The sequence below is a fragment of the Anabrus simplex genome, chromosome 2 (genome assembly GCF_040414725.1).
Source record: "Anabrus simplex isolate iqAnaSimp1 chromosome 2, ASM4041472v1, whole genome shotgun sequence".
NCBI lineage: Eukaryota > Metazoa > Arthropoda > Insecta > Orthoptera > Tettigoniidae > Anabrus > Anabrus simplex.
This window is the reverse complement of record NC_090266.1, coordinates 308198583-308213138: the sequence shown is the minus strand read 5'-3', so window position 1 is coordinate 308213138 and position 14556 is coordinate 308198583. Positions and strand designations below refer to the sequence as shown.

The 14556-nt window shown below is 41.4% G+C and overlaps 1 protein-coding gene across 1 annotated transcript in view; it reads right to left on the bottom strand.

Annotated features, from left to right (window-relative positions):
* Positions 1-14556, bottom strand: part of GABA-B-R2 (gamma-aminobutyric acid type B receptor subunit 2) — an 853882-nt gene that overhangs the window by 101711 nt on the left and 737615 nt on the right. The window contains exon 10 of the mRNA XM_067139049.2: positions 6219-6329. Coding sequence (XP_066995150.2) covers positions 6219-6329 — 111 coding nt within the window. The remainder of the gene's footprint in view (positions 1-6218; positions 6330-14556) is intronic.

The following is a 14556-nucleotide window of genomic DNA, read 5'->3' as shown; positions in this document are numbered from 1 at the left end:
ATAATAAAACCAGAACACCAGTCAATCAATTTCGTAAGTATTATTAATAATAATATTTAATACTTACCATCACAACCCGCCTCTGTAGCCACTTCGTCCCAGAGTTTCCTACTAATCGAATTGTTTTTGTACGACACTGTTTTGGGATCCCATAAAGGTCTCCTCTTAAACACAGCACTGATTAAAACTTCTTCCATGGTGACAATTGTGCGAGCTAGTAAGCAGTACGCTGGATTACAGTATTACACTGACTTTACTGTACGCTGGATTTAGAAACACTGCTACCTGTCGAGCTGCGGGGCAAGCAGGAGAGTAGGCATGGCACGTCCTTGAAACCTTCGCAGCGTGCAGTGTGGACGGTCTCATTGGAAGAAGCTGTGTTTCAAAACGGAGCATGCCGCTCACATTCCTGCGTACTGCTTACTGCCAAGCTCGCTGCGTGCGGTGTGAACGTATCCTTAATTAAAGGGCCACTCGATTCCTCTTCTCACCTCCCTGTGCACAGTGAAGAATCCAGATATTCAGCAGCTTTCCTCTAAACCTGTTTCCATATACACACAACCTAATGAGTAGGGCCCGGATATTTTAAAAATGCATATGCGCATATGCAAATGCATATTTTGAACGTTAGTGCATATTTTGAACATCAGCGCATATACAGGTATATTATTTAAGATTTCTGAATGAAATGAAAAACCTAATGAATTCTATTTGTTGTACATCCCTTGGCAACACTAGAAGCCTTCCCCTCATCAAGGAAAGGGCTTTCAGTGTCGCAATACAAGCAGGTAGACAGGTAATGACCCATTTCACAACAGCTATTTCCTTCTTTCTGACATTCCTTTATCCTTTACCAAGGTTTGTTTAAACAAGTGCGGTCATCTGTTTCCTTGCTCTTCGTCTATTGCAGTGTTTTATCAGATTAAACTGTAAAAATGCCTAAAGATAAGAGCACTAGGTCTTTTTTAATTAAACAGTGGTTATCAGGAAATAGTGAGTATACAAGTGACGGTGATGTAGTGATCCGTCAAGTGTGCAACAAAAGTGTAAAATGTGATAAAACATTTCATATTGAACAGCATTTGAGAACAACTTCACATCTCGGATCAAAAGAGCAGAGTAAAAATACGCAACAGCTACTTTTAACCGAGGTGAAAACATGGTGTGAAGTTAGTACATTTTCCGCTGATATTTGTAAAGCTTTTGAATGCAGCAACATTCCACTGTATAAATTGAATAATCTACATCTACGCCCGTTTCTAGAAAAGTATTGTGCTAATCAAAGGATACCAGATTAATCTACACTTAGGAAGAACTATTTACTTTCACTGCACGCTTCTGTCGTTGACTCGATGCGATCTGACATAGGAGGGAACTGTGTCTGAATATCGCTAGATAAACAACCGATTCGTGTGGTCGATACATTCCGAACTTCATAGTGGGTAAATTATGTCCGGATGAACCCGGAAAACCTCATTTACTTTCGTGCAAAGTGTTAGGGAAAACCAACCACGGCACAGTTGCAAGATTTGTTAACGATTCCCTGCGACTTCTGTGGCCTAGTGATTCGGAGAGTGATTGTTACAAAGTGCACCTTTTAGTCACATATGCAGTTTCGTATATGTTGAAAGCTGGCCAGTCTCTTCGAGTGTTGTTTCCAAATCTCATCCATGTCACATGTTTGGCCATGGATTGCATCGTATTGCAGAAGAGATCCGTACCTTCTTTCCATCTGTCAACAAAGTTATTTCAAATGGGGAAAAACTGTTCCTAAAAGCACCGGCGCGTGTACAGTTGTACAAAACTCATCTACGTCAGGTTTCTCTCCCGCCGGAACCTGTTCTCACAAGATGGGGAATTTGGTTATCCGCAGTATCGTTCTACCTGGAGATCTTTAACCAAGTGAAAGATGTAGTTAAAAGTATTGATGATAGTCATACTGCGTGTGTTCGCGAAGCAAAGCGCGCATTTGAATCTGAAACTGTATATAACGATATCAGTTTCATCCATGTGCATTATTCGTCACTGTCGAAGGCGATTAAGGGCCTAGAAACTTGTGGTGCACCCCTACACGAGGCACTCTTTACCAAGAGAATTTTCCGAGCAGTCAGTGTCAGTGTACAAGTATTTCCCAGTTACGTCCGCCGGTGTAGAACGATCATCTTCAATGTATAAATTAATTCTGGCCGACAACAGAAAGTCATTGACACCTGAAAACATTGAAAAACGCTTGATAACATACTGCCATGCATCATTTTGCAGCGAATGAAACATGTTTGTCAGTTTAACACTGAGTTAAAATTAAATAATACGATTGATGAGTGTATTTTGTTTTATTTTTAGTGCATATTTTCAACATTTTTAGTGCATATGTGCATGAATATTTTTGGGTTTTTCGTGCATGTGAATCCGGGCGCTACTATTGAGTAAGTAAAAATACTTCGTTTATGTTCATTTACAGTAGTTTTAAGCAGTTATATACTATGATATAATGTAATTCATCGTATTTATTAATGATTCCAAGAAACAATTAACTTCAATTAAAGTTTAACAATTGATTAACTAGTTCAAATTATACGACGATCTCAGTGGTGCAGCCGTTTATCTCATGTCCTTCAGTCCCCAAAATAGTGGGTTCGATCCTAGCTGAAATGGATGACATTTGAGGGTATTAAAATTCGACAGCTTAGTGTTGTTGGCTTCCAACACGTTAAAGAACTCCTGTTAACTCAAGCAGAGAAGGAGAAATTACGATTCGTAAATAGTCCATTTTTCCTGTGTAATTTGACTATTTTAGTATAAAAAAGGAAAATGGATACACTTTCGATTTCGATAGCTGAGATAGGTCAATTACCAGCCGCAAACCACTGATAAATAATTATGTTCCTGCAATGTGCAACGTTTCCATACAGTGTAATAAATAACAAGATAGCGTAGGTAATACAGTGCTGGTTTAAGAATGAATTTACTTGATACTACCGTACAATATTGAAATGTCGCAAATCCCCTCCTTTACTAGGAAGTCAACCGTTTGAGTAGCACACACTCCCACCTTGGGTGAAGCAGGTGCCAGATCAATCGTTTGCCACAGTAGAGCCACTTGGGTATGCAATGACCGTCGCTGGGAACACACAGTGCGAGCCATCTCATGTCTTTCAAATCCCCTGTCTAATCCTCGACCTGCCGACTTGTCCACTAAGCTGAGTGACGCGCCGTTTGAACTGTACTGCTCCCCTCCTTCCCCGCTTGCCGCTAGATACTATTACTGGCTACAATACGCAGAGTTGCCAGATGTACAGCAGTTTTACTACTAACAATGTTGGTTTCTCTCATTTTGTTCTGTCACAGAATATTTATGAACTTCACTTCTGAGCTCATCTTCATATAAACGCAACGCACCTCACTTCCAATCACTGCTTAAACACGCGATAGTGAATACGTCTCTCCTCATGGCGTTGGCATCAGGAAGGGCGCCCGACCGTAAAACTGGGCCAAGTTCACACCCGAGAACCCATCAGAGTGTGGGGAAAGTGAGGGAAGCAGAAGAAGAAAATAGGAAGAGAAGCGTTAAAAAGGACTGCTATGGATGAATACGATAAATAATTTTCTATTGGAGGATGCAAGATCAGTAATTTGAGATTTGCTAATTACATCAGCTTGACAACATTGCTTTAGCAGGAGCTTACTCAGAGTGGAGGAAGCAGGCCTAAATACGTCTAAATATTGCCAGAAATTAACGTCTAAATACTGCCAGAAATTTATGAATGGCAGAAGGGCTGATTGAAAAGGTACATGCAGCTCACCTCCATCGGGGGTGTGCCTGAAAAGAACTGCACCACCTCGAGATGAGGACATGAGTTTACTGAAACTTAGTCCGCTGTTGAGAAAAATTCAGTAGGTAGTATGAGTGAATATTTCTGAAAAAGTGCTTCGCACCTTGTGACTTGAGAAATTACCGGACTCTAAAATAACATGTTCTAATTGTATGTATGACGAAAACTTGGGAGAAAAATCGCTTTTATGGCCGACAAAATCATTGAAATGAACCCCTGTAGTAAACTTTACAATGCAGAGAATATCAGTACTGATGCTGTCACGAAACTCTCAACACAGATAGTCTCCCTAGAGCAGCAGATAGCTTCCGTGCTAACCTTCAGGCCTCGTAATCGAAGTTCGAGACGAAACCGAAGTAAAAGGAAGTACGATCCAATCAGCAACTAGGCTTACTGTTATTATCGTATATAGCGTACATGTGTGCACCCTTAGCAAAGTGGTCCTTCGGAGGAAAATAAAAGACAGATTGAAATGGCGTAGATAGCAATTGTACGTCCGAAGAAGATTAGTAAGGATGATCACACCACCTTCAATACAAACGAGAGGCTGGTTGAGTCACTAGTTCTTCGTAATGTACAAAGACGTGCGCGCTCACGAAACATTATCGTGCACGAATCGAAGCCTATAAGTGCTGGGGAAGACTGATCCTTGGAGAGCAGGTCATGGGAATTAGTCCTTACTGAAGCAACTTCAGAGATGAACTCCCCTGACTGCTAGGTTGTCCGAGCGCATCCTGCGCTATTTTGGACATGTCATGTGTCGAGATAATAGTCTACCAGGTCCAAGGAATACGACCACGAGCTCCTGAACGTCAGTCACAAGATCCATGCTGCTAATAAGAATCAGACCTCACTTCCTCCAGTCAGGTGCTAAACCATCGCAGCTCGGAGATTTTAGCAGAGTATCTAACTTATTACTGCTACCCTCGGAGGCCCGGGTTCAATTCCCGGCTCTGCCACGGTATTTCAAAAGTGATACGAGGACTTAAACGGGGTCCACTCAGCCTCGGGAGGTCAACTGAGTAGAGGTGGTTCAATTCCTGCCTCAGCCGACCTCGAAGTGGTTTTCCGTATTTTCGCACTTCTCATCCAGGCAAATGTCGGGATGGTACCTAATTTAAGGCCACGGCCGTTTCCTTCCCTCTTCCTTGTCTATCCCTTCCAATCTGCCCACCCCCCACAAAGTCGCTGTTCAGCATAGCAGGCGAGGCCGCCTGGGCGAAGTACTGGTCCTCCTTACCAATTCTATCCCCCTACCCAAAGTCTCACGCTCCAGGATACTACCCTTGAGGCTGTAGAGGTGGAATACCTCGCTAAGTCCAAGGGAAAAACCAACCCTGGAGGGTAAACGGATTAAGAAAGAAGAAAGAAAGATCTACATTTTTAACTGTTACAGAAGTATTCTGGGAACTGTGTTCTTGATTAAGTAGTTCCGGTTGTTTAAAATAAATTCACAACAAATTATTATATTCAATCTTCTAACAAGGAACATTCATGAAGTGCCTGACTGATAATGGTATAAAATCAAATACGATGGAAAGTTCAGCTGCAATCAATGCTTACTGTACCAATTTTACTTGCCCATAGCAGTAATAATGTTAATAGCCTAGATAGATTCTGGTATAATAATTAACACGACAGGAAACTCAGCTATAAATAATGATTATTCTACTAATTTTAACTGTATTCAAATGTACTTAAGCATGTTTGTGGGTCTTGACGTAGAAATCTGTTAGGTACAAATGTAAACGACAACGAATTTCTACGCCAGGACCCCCAAACATGTTTAAGTGTGTGTGAAGATAGTTAAAATTAATAGAATAATCATTATTTATAGGCTATTGATGAGTTTGAATCTACAATAAGTGTAAATTTCCCCCCAAAATTAACTGCATGGCACAACCAACCTTCATTTTTAGGGGAAAATCATTTTGTCTTTTGAGAAGCCATTTTTAAAAGGTAGAATAATTATTTGGGTATAATTGTAGGCCTCCATTGCAGGCATTAGAGTTATTAATGTGCATAAAAAGAACTGTGCCTGATAATAGAATATTTGTTTTGATAGTTTTACCTCAATTTCATCCAAAAATTTGAATTTTCAATTTTAGTTTGTTACTTTTCATGTCATTGTTAATGAACTATGAGAGATACCTTGTTCACATTACAGGCAGATGTTGTTAGAAATAGCGTTAATACATAAGCCAAGTTTGTTTATTGTGGAGATACCAGTTTCATTGATATGGGTTTTGAAGTATTAGCCATAAAACATACAGATTCACGTCCAGATCCCATTAAATATGACGCACATTACGCTGATCTAAATCTTACTGTACTAACCTAGTCAGACTTACTGATGATCAAAAAAAGCCTGTTTTAAATTCTTACCATAAGCAAACCCTTATATGCGTAGATAGAGCCCACGAAGATGGTCATGCGTTCACTTTGGCAGTACTCGTTCTCAGGGATAATGAGAATGTCGTCACTGGAAGGATGTGGCTGTAAGCAAAGGAGAAATATGTTACAATGCAAACACTGGATTTCAAACCAGATACCCTTTTGTACAAGAAACAAGAACATATATCCACTATCCCGGCGACTACATATGAAGCAATGCTAGTTAAATGGAAGCAGGACAAGTTCTCTCCATTACCTGCTCGTACCTTCATTCCAGTAATGATCTATAATAATTCAATAGTCATCATTTACAAGGTGCGCTACACCACTTGTTAACTGCTTGAGAATTGTCCCCTTATCTGATATTTTACTCAATTATTATTATTATTATACGCATTTGATGACTGAAGAAATCCACATTTTACAGGTTTTTGTTGCCAAAACAAATCCTTCTGCTTCTGGTTATAGACCAGAGTAGGTCAGCCAAGCGTGCGACGCAGACTTGTCGATATGAGGCTGATCCAGTTCGTGGGGGTATTTCCAGTGAATAGATTTTTGCTTCCATATGACCGTATTCGTCTCCTTTGCAGGTGGGGCAGATACAGGCATTTCCGGCGACGATAAACTGACAGGTGTGTAGTTTGTATCAGCTCTACAAACAGCTTGATGAAAACACGATGTTTCAGCTCTGGAGTGGATATATTCTCGCAGATTCGATATCTGATTGTTGTGTAAGTTTACAATAGAAAAGAATACCCTCCTATCACCTTCTGATCTCGGAAGTGTAAGACGTTCTTTTGCAGATTTAGGATGATGCATATGGTACCGGGTGAGTGAAACTGCTGTTTCGTTTGTAGCTGCTGAAGTTCTGTTTGGGTTCATTTTATGGCGCCAGAGGAGGAGTATGTTAGCAGTGGTACGGCGTAGCCTACGTATTGACTGCTTTGGAAAAGTGCTAAGCTGTCAGTTTCAATGATCTTTGGGGAGGCGTGCTATGTATTGCTGAGTGACATTTCTCTTGATGTCGGGATTTTTAATTTGAGTGCTCTGATGAAATCCGAGATATCTGTGCATTTTTCCTTCCTTCAGCTGTTGTATGGGTTCGTCGCTTGAACTAGAAGATGTCCCTTGTGCTGAGTAAGATCCTCTGATGACAGTGTGGGTTCTGCATTTGTCCAATCCAAACCGCATATCTATATCTGGATAAAAGGTCATGGTAATTGAGACAATATGTTGGAGATGGTGTTTAGTAGAGGCATACAGCTTAATGTCATCCATATAGTGTAGATGGCTGATTTTGTATAGCTCTCCTCGCTTGTTCTTAATGTTAAATCCATACCCACTTGTGTTCAATAGGTAGGATAGGGTATTTAATGCCATGCAGAACCATAATGGACTCAGTGAGTCCCCGTAGAAGATCCCCCGTCGTATTAGTATGGGTCTTGTTGTAACTTTGCTGTTTCTCAAAGGAACGTGAAGTTAGGTATTCCAGTCTATTATTACTATCTTCAGGAAGTTAATGATTAAGGGGTCAACTTTACGTAGTTCCATAAAATATATGAGCCAAGTGTGTGGTACTGAATCAAAGGCCTTTTGATAGTCAATGAAGCACGAGTGTAAGTTCCTGGATTTTTTATGTACAGTAGACCTACTTGTTCGAGGACGACAGTCTCGGTAGCCAGTTGCTCCTTGCATCCCTTTGTATTCATTTTGCAACCCTTCTGCTGCTCGGTAATGATATGGTTTTCCTCTCAGTTTGTCAGGATTATGTTGGCTATTACGGATGTAAATATGTAGTCTTACATATAGTAGATAAACATGTTATAGGCCGATACTTCGCTGGATTTTGCAGATCTTCATCTTTTGGTTTCAGGCAATTGATGGCAGTGCACAGGAAAGCTGGGAATGATGATGGATTGTCTAAACATTTCTGGAAATGTTGGGCCAGGAGGAAATGAGTACATGGAAATATATTGTGGTATTAATTGTGTTTGCGGTCAGTGCCTAGGGCCTTCCAGTTCTGCAGTTTCTTGATGCTCTGTTGTATTTCTTCGATCTCAAAATCCTTGGGTGCCAGGTGCTTTACATCATTAGTTTTATCTTTCATTTCCCTGATCCAATGGGTTTCAGCATTGAGCTCTATTGGGTTCGACCATTCTGCCGACCAATAGTTGTCAATTTCTTCTTCGTTGGGTGCATTTCCATCCTGTGTTGTATCCTGTGTTCTCTACTTCAGATCGTGATCGTTAAGGCGTTGAAATCTGCATGGTCTGACACCATGGTTAGCCGGCTCGAGTCCCGTTGGTCGAAAAAATTTCACCATCAGGATGTTGGCCGGTAGGGTAGCAGAGGTGGTGGTATACAATTTCTAAAAACTATATTGCGTGCCAATAGCCTGGATTAAATCCCAAACCTCTCCGCAGTGCTCATATGGTCGCCTATTGGAGGCAAATAGAAAGACCTGCACCAGGCGAGCCGAACATGCCCTTAGACACTCCCGGCACTAAAAGCCATACGCTAAATAAATTAAATAAGTAAATAATTTCTTGTGAATATTGCGTTCTGTGATTTTTTTCTCCCTGGTGTACTGGTATCTTTTGAGGTGTTTGGATAATGAGGCCAACTTTCGCTTCAATGCTTCGAGGGTTTCTTGTAGTATTGTGCTTCCAGCTTCCTCTAGACTTTGCCTTGAACTGATTTTCAGGATTCGAATAATTTTATTATTTAGGCGTTTCCTTCTTGCTGCGTTCTTTATTGCTGTAGGCGATGCATGCCCTGGCGGATTTGGATGATGCGTTCTTTCAGGCGTTTTTTCCCATGGTAGTTCTCTAATTTTCTTCTTGCCAAGCTAATTGTTCGGCAAGATTAGTTTTCCATTTTTTCAATCGAACTGCGGCAAGTGGTGCACAGTATATAGCAGTACGGACTTCAGGGAACGTCTGATGATCTTTCGGATATTCTGGCAAGACTTTCGAATTAAAATCTTCAACGATTCTTCTAAATTTTTGGAATTGTTGCCTTGGCATTTTAGGTCGTTGTGCAAGATCGGTACCAGAATATTCCAGAAGGGCCCTTCTGAATTGTTTTTAAGGTTTCCTTTTCGCTCTCGTATGAAGGAGTGAACGCATGTAATTCCTGGCAGGTACACTTTATTCAGAAACAATTGAATCTATAGATATAATGTTTATTGTGGGTATCCGCAGGGTCAGTTCCGCGGTGTAGGAGAGCGTTTCTGCCTATTACTCGGAGGCACCGGGTTCGATTCCCGGCCAGGTCAGGGATTTTTACCTCGATCTGAGGGCAGGTTCGAGGTCCACCCAGCCTACGTGATTATAATTGGGGAGTTATCTGACGGTGAGATAGCGGCCCCGGTCTAGAAATCCAAGAATAACGGCCGAGAGGATCCGTCGTGCTGAGCACATGACACATCGGCCTGAGCAGTGGTTGTTTGGTAGACCATGGCTCTTCGGCGTTTTTTTTGCACCATGGGTTTTGGTTTGGTTGGTATCCGCAGGGGTTGCATCTATATGGGAGGTGAATAAAGTTAGCAAAAAAAATCCGAATCCCATGGCACTACAGCCCTTGAAGGGCCGTGGTCTACCAAGCGACCGCTGCTCGGCCCGAAGGCCTGCAAATTACGAGGTGTCGTGTGGTAAGCACAGGGGCGTAGCCAGGGGGGGGGTTGCTGGGGGTTAGAACCCCCCCCCCCCCATGGAACTTTCACAAAAAGAAAATAAATATAAACTGACAGTTAACAATAAACTAAATGCACATTGCTTAAAATAGATAGATAATAATAGATAATAGAAAATAGATAATGTCTATTAACTGTTGGAATATGCAAATTCAGTATGGAGGTGATTCAGTGTCTGCATGACTGCCGCGCCGGCTCTTTGGTCGTCGTGTGTGTGTGTGTTTCGAAACACCGCCGGCTCAATCAGCTGTCTCGATGCCTCGACACCACAATGTTTCGTGTACCGTGTGCCGCGTGAACAGAAGCTCAGTCCTTCCGTACATGTCAGCTACATCGATGCTTTGAAACAGAAAAGATTTTTGAAACGGTGACGGTGGTTTGTTTATCTTCTCGCTTCAATAGAAACACTCCGATTGACATTGCCCTGAAGTTGAACCGACACTCGTTAATAGATGCTTCATATTCCGCACCGCAAGTCAAGTTACTAAAAGAACAATGTACTTCGCATTGTAAGGTATTTGTTGTACATAGAAAAAGGACATTATTGTTCTCAAAGCAGGGTCATACTATGGCAGCAAGATGCTCCCATTTGTCAAGTGCAAACGTTTCGAAAATTATGTTTTTAAACTTCAAATTGAACTAGATTTTAAAGCTGGATTAGGCCAAATCTGTTACTGTACGACCAACCAGATGAAGTAGACAGAGAAAAGAAGTATATCTACCTGCCTACAGAGCCATATAACAACAATAAATACGAGCTTGACGACGTAGAAGTGAGGGGTCTCATGATTGGTGCAAGAGGGACAATCCCTAAGAAGACGAGTTTCAACATCAGTACCAAGGAGCACAAAGCGCTCAGGGGTTCTCTTCTGATACTCATTCAGACTCCACTTATATTCGCCAGACAAAGATCATGGATTTATCATCTACAAAAGAAATTCCTTATATTTAACGAAGTTGTTATAGTGTATTCTTTTTCTTTACGCAGCCACCAAGTGGATTTTGAAAATAAAATAAAAATAATACCGATATTCGACTCTTCTTAGATTAATTACTCATTTTATAATCATTTAAATTAGTTCACTTAGTTGTTAACTATCTTACCATGCTTTCGTAACTACATGGTTACATGTACGTAAAACCGAGCGAGTTGGCCGTGCGGTTAGCTGTGATCTTGCATTCGGGAGATAGTGGGTTTGAACCCCACTGTCGGCAGCTCTGAAAATGGTTTTCCGTGGTTTCCCATTTTCACACCAGGCAAATACTGAGGCTATACCTTAATTAAGGCCATGGTTGCTTCCTTCCCATGCTTCCCTGTCCCATCCACGTATCTACTTATCTACCTATCTACGTCGGTGCGACGAAAAGTAAATTGTAAGAAGAACCCGTAAAATTCCTATTTCGGACCCTTCTTAGATTTGGTTACTCATTTTATAATTCTTAAAGTTAGTTCACTTACTTAGACTACTATGCTTTTGTAACTGGATTAGATTAAGTTTGTTACTGTACATAGAATACGGTATTTTGTATTCTTCCGAAATGTAATTAATCATTTCTTAATTATTCAAATGAGTTGCTGTTATGGTGTGCTTTTTACTGTAAACCGGACCCCATTTAGTATCATTGTAAGCGTTTTGTGAAGAATAATGGTTCATATTTCACCACGTCATCGCGAAACACTGCTTTTCTTGCAGTCCGAGACGGAAGAGCGCCGTGTGTCGACATCAGAGCTGAGAAGTGAAATATTCGATACCTCAAGGTTACACTCGTCTCCGTGGCAACGAACAAACTCCTCGTCCATGCTTTGTTTTCACTTATCAGCTCTGGAGTAGAAACGTAACTGGTTACTGGACGACAGTATTAGGTCTTAGCGAGTGACTCAAAGTGCATTTAAAGTAGTAACGTGTTTTGTTTGGTGTTAGCTATTGTTTTACCACATCAGATTCACCAAAATACGATTATGGATCCACCGGTACGCAAAAGGCAATCTAGCTTAGTCACGTTTTTCCAAAAGAAATCCAAAACGGAGGAAAGTGAACAGAATATTTCAACGGAATGTATAAAACCTGAATCATCTGCTGAAGCTGAAACAGAACCGATTAAAAATCTATGCTCACCAACTAAAGGCCATCAAAGCTTGGACTTACCATCTGCATCCACTTCTAGTGCCAGTGAATTGTATGCAAATGCAAGGGACATAGCAAACTTTGTGGGAAAATCTGCTAAGGTAAGGCATCACACACACAGTATTAGTACGATTATCAAAATCGTGCAGCAGGTCGAACTACAACCCTGAACTGTTGGTGGGTACATTTTTAGACGTACGGAAGTGGTTATTATTATCAGTTGTTACACTTTGATGATTAATTCCATAACTATAAGTATTTTATCATTATCGTATAGTTACAAATAAAGTAGAAAATTTACATTCACTTATGCACATTTTTCAGATGGACGTTGAAACTAGGCACAATGTTCTGACTGATGTTTGGGTGCCAGATTACAACTTCAAGTTTTCCAGGTAGTGGCAAGAGGAACTTAAAATGTCAACTCCATTGGTTAAATAGATGGAAGTGGATAACATATTCTTAAATCGACGATGGTGCTTATTGTAGATACTGTGTGCTCTTTTCTTCTCATGGAGCTGGAGTAGGGCATCAACCCTTGGGAAGACTTGTTAAAGCTAAGTTCAATATGTGGAAAGATGCTGTTGGAAAGTTCAATAGGCATGAAAAAACCAGAGTACCACAAGAATTGTGTATTACGGGCGAGCGAATTCAAACTTGTGGCTGAGAATAAGCAAGACCCAATCGACATACAAATCGACAAGAACGTGAAAAAGGAAATTGAAGACAACAGAAAGAAGATTATTCCTATTATCGAAACTATCATTTTGTGTGGCCGCCAAGGTTTACCCCTTAGAGGACATAGAGACGATGGACCCATTATATTGAATGATGAAGAGCCTACTGAAAATGATGGAAATTTTAGTACTTTTCTTCATTTTCGTGCAAGAAATGGGGATGAGGATATAAAAACTCATTTGCTTACAAAGCAGCCGCAATGCTATGTACATTAGCCCACAAACTCAAAACGAGATCATTCACGTATGCAATGCCTTTATTGTTGAAAACATCGTGCGCAGAGTGAACAGATCACAGTGTTTCACTATAATGGCCGATGAGACAAGTGACATTTCTGGAATGGAACAAATGTCACGTTGTGTTCGGTATGTCAACCCTGACTCTCAGACACTCAGGGAGGACTTCCTCCAGTTTATACCGATCACTGACGCCTCTGGAAGAGGTTTGGCTGCCAAAATAATTGATGTGCTTAAGAAGATAGGAGTTAACTTAAATTATTTAAGAGGACAAGGATATGATGGAACTAACGCTATGAGTAGGCAGTTTAATGGCGTCCAAGCGATAATAAGGGAGACCCACCCGTTGGCTTTGTACGTGCACTGCAGCTCACATGTTCTCAATCTTACTATAACCCATGCATGCTCAATCCAAGGAGTCAGAAACTGTTTGGGTACTGTGGGGAATATTTGTTCATTTCTTAGGTTTCCTGAAAGGTTAAATGCATTTAAGAATCGATAGATGCCACTGTTCCTGAAAGTGACAAAACGAGGCTTAAAGCATTGTGTCTAACAAGATGGGTGGAGCGCCATGACTCAATTGCAGTATTTCTAGAACTGTTTGATGCCGTCGTTGCAGTTCTTGAAAATATAGTACAATGGAACAATAAAGAAGCCTGCACTAATGCCCTACACATACTAAATAAAGTATTTAATGTAAGTGCTCTTCTTAGCAGATTTTTTCAAAGTGAAGAGTTGGACATTGCAAAAGCATTTTCATATGCTAATGTTGTGGAGGACAGAATTATCAAGATCAGAGGAAACGCAGAAGAGGAGTTCATAAACATATTTATGCAAGCAAGCAAGAAAGCTTCTCAATTGGACACACAAATTACCATTCCTCGTATAGCAAAGCGCCAAATGTAATGAAGGTATCGGCCAAAGGAAGACAAGGGCCACGAAGGGCGTGAAAATGAAAGAATCCCTAGCCCTCGCAAACCTAATAGCGTCGGGGTAGAAAAAGAACAAGAGTTGACCAAGAGAGGTCGGATAGGATAGATGAAAGTGAGGAGCCTGGCACAAGTAAGTGGAAGCAATGCCAGGACTCAGCTAAGGGCCCCGTGGTCGCCAACCCACGCTCCAAAGTTCAGAGCCCTTGGGGCGTATCCTTATGACAGTCATACATGCGCGTACCAGACCCGCACAAGCAGTTTCATTATGTTATATCTTAATATGGTAACTGTAACCCCCCCCCCCCCATTGGGCGATCCTGGCTACGCTACTGGGTAAGCACGACGAATCCTCTCGGCCGTTATTCTTGGCTTTGTAGACCGGGGCCGCCATCTCACTGTCAGATAGCTCCTCCCGTAGGCTGGGTGGACCTCGAACCAGCCCTCAGGTCCAGGTAAAAATCCCTGACCTGGCCGGGAATCGAACCCGGGGCCTCCGGATAAGAGGCAGGCACGCTACCCCTACACCACGGGGCCGGCTGAATAAAATTATACTTTAATAAAAATTAAAATGTCCGCCTTTGTGGTGTAGTGGTTAGCGTGATT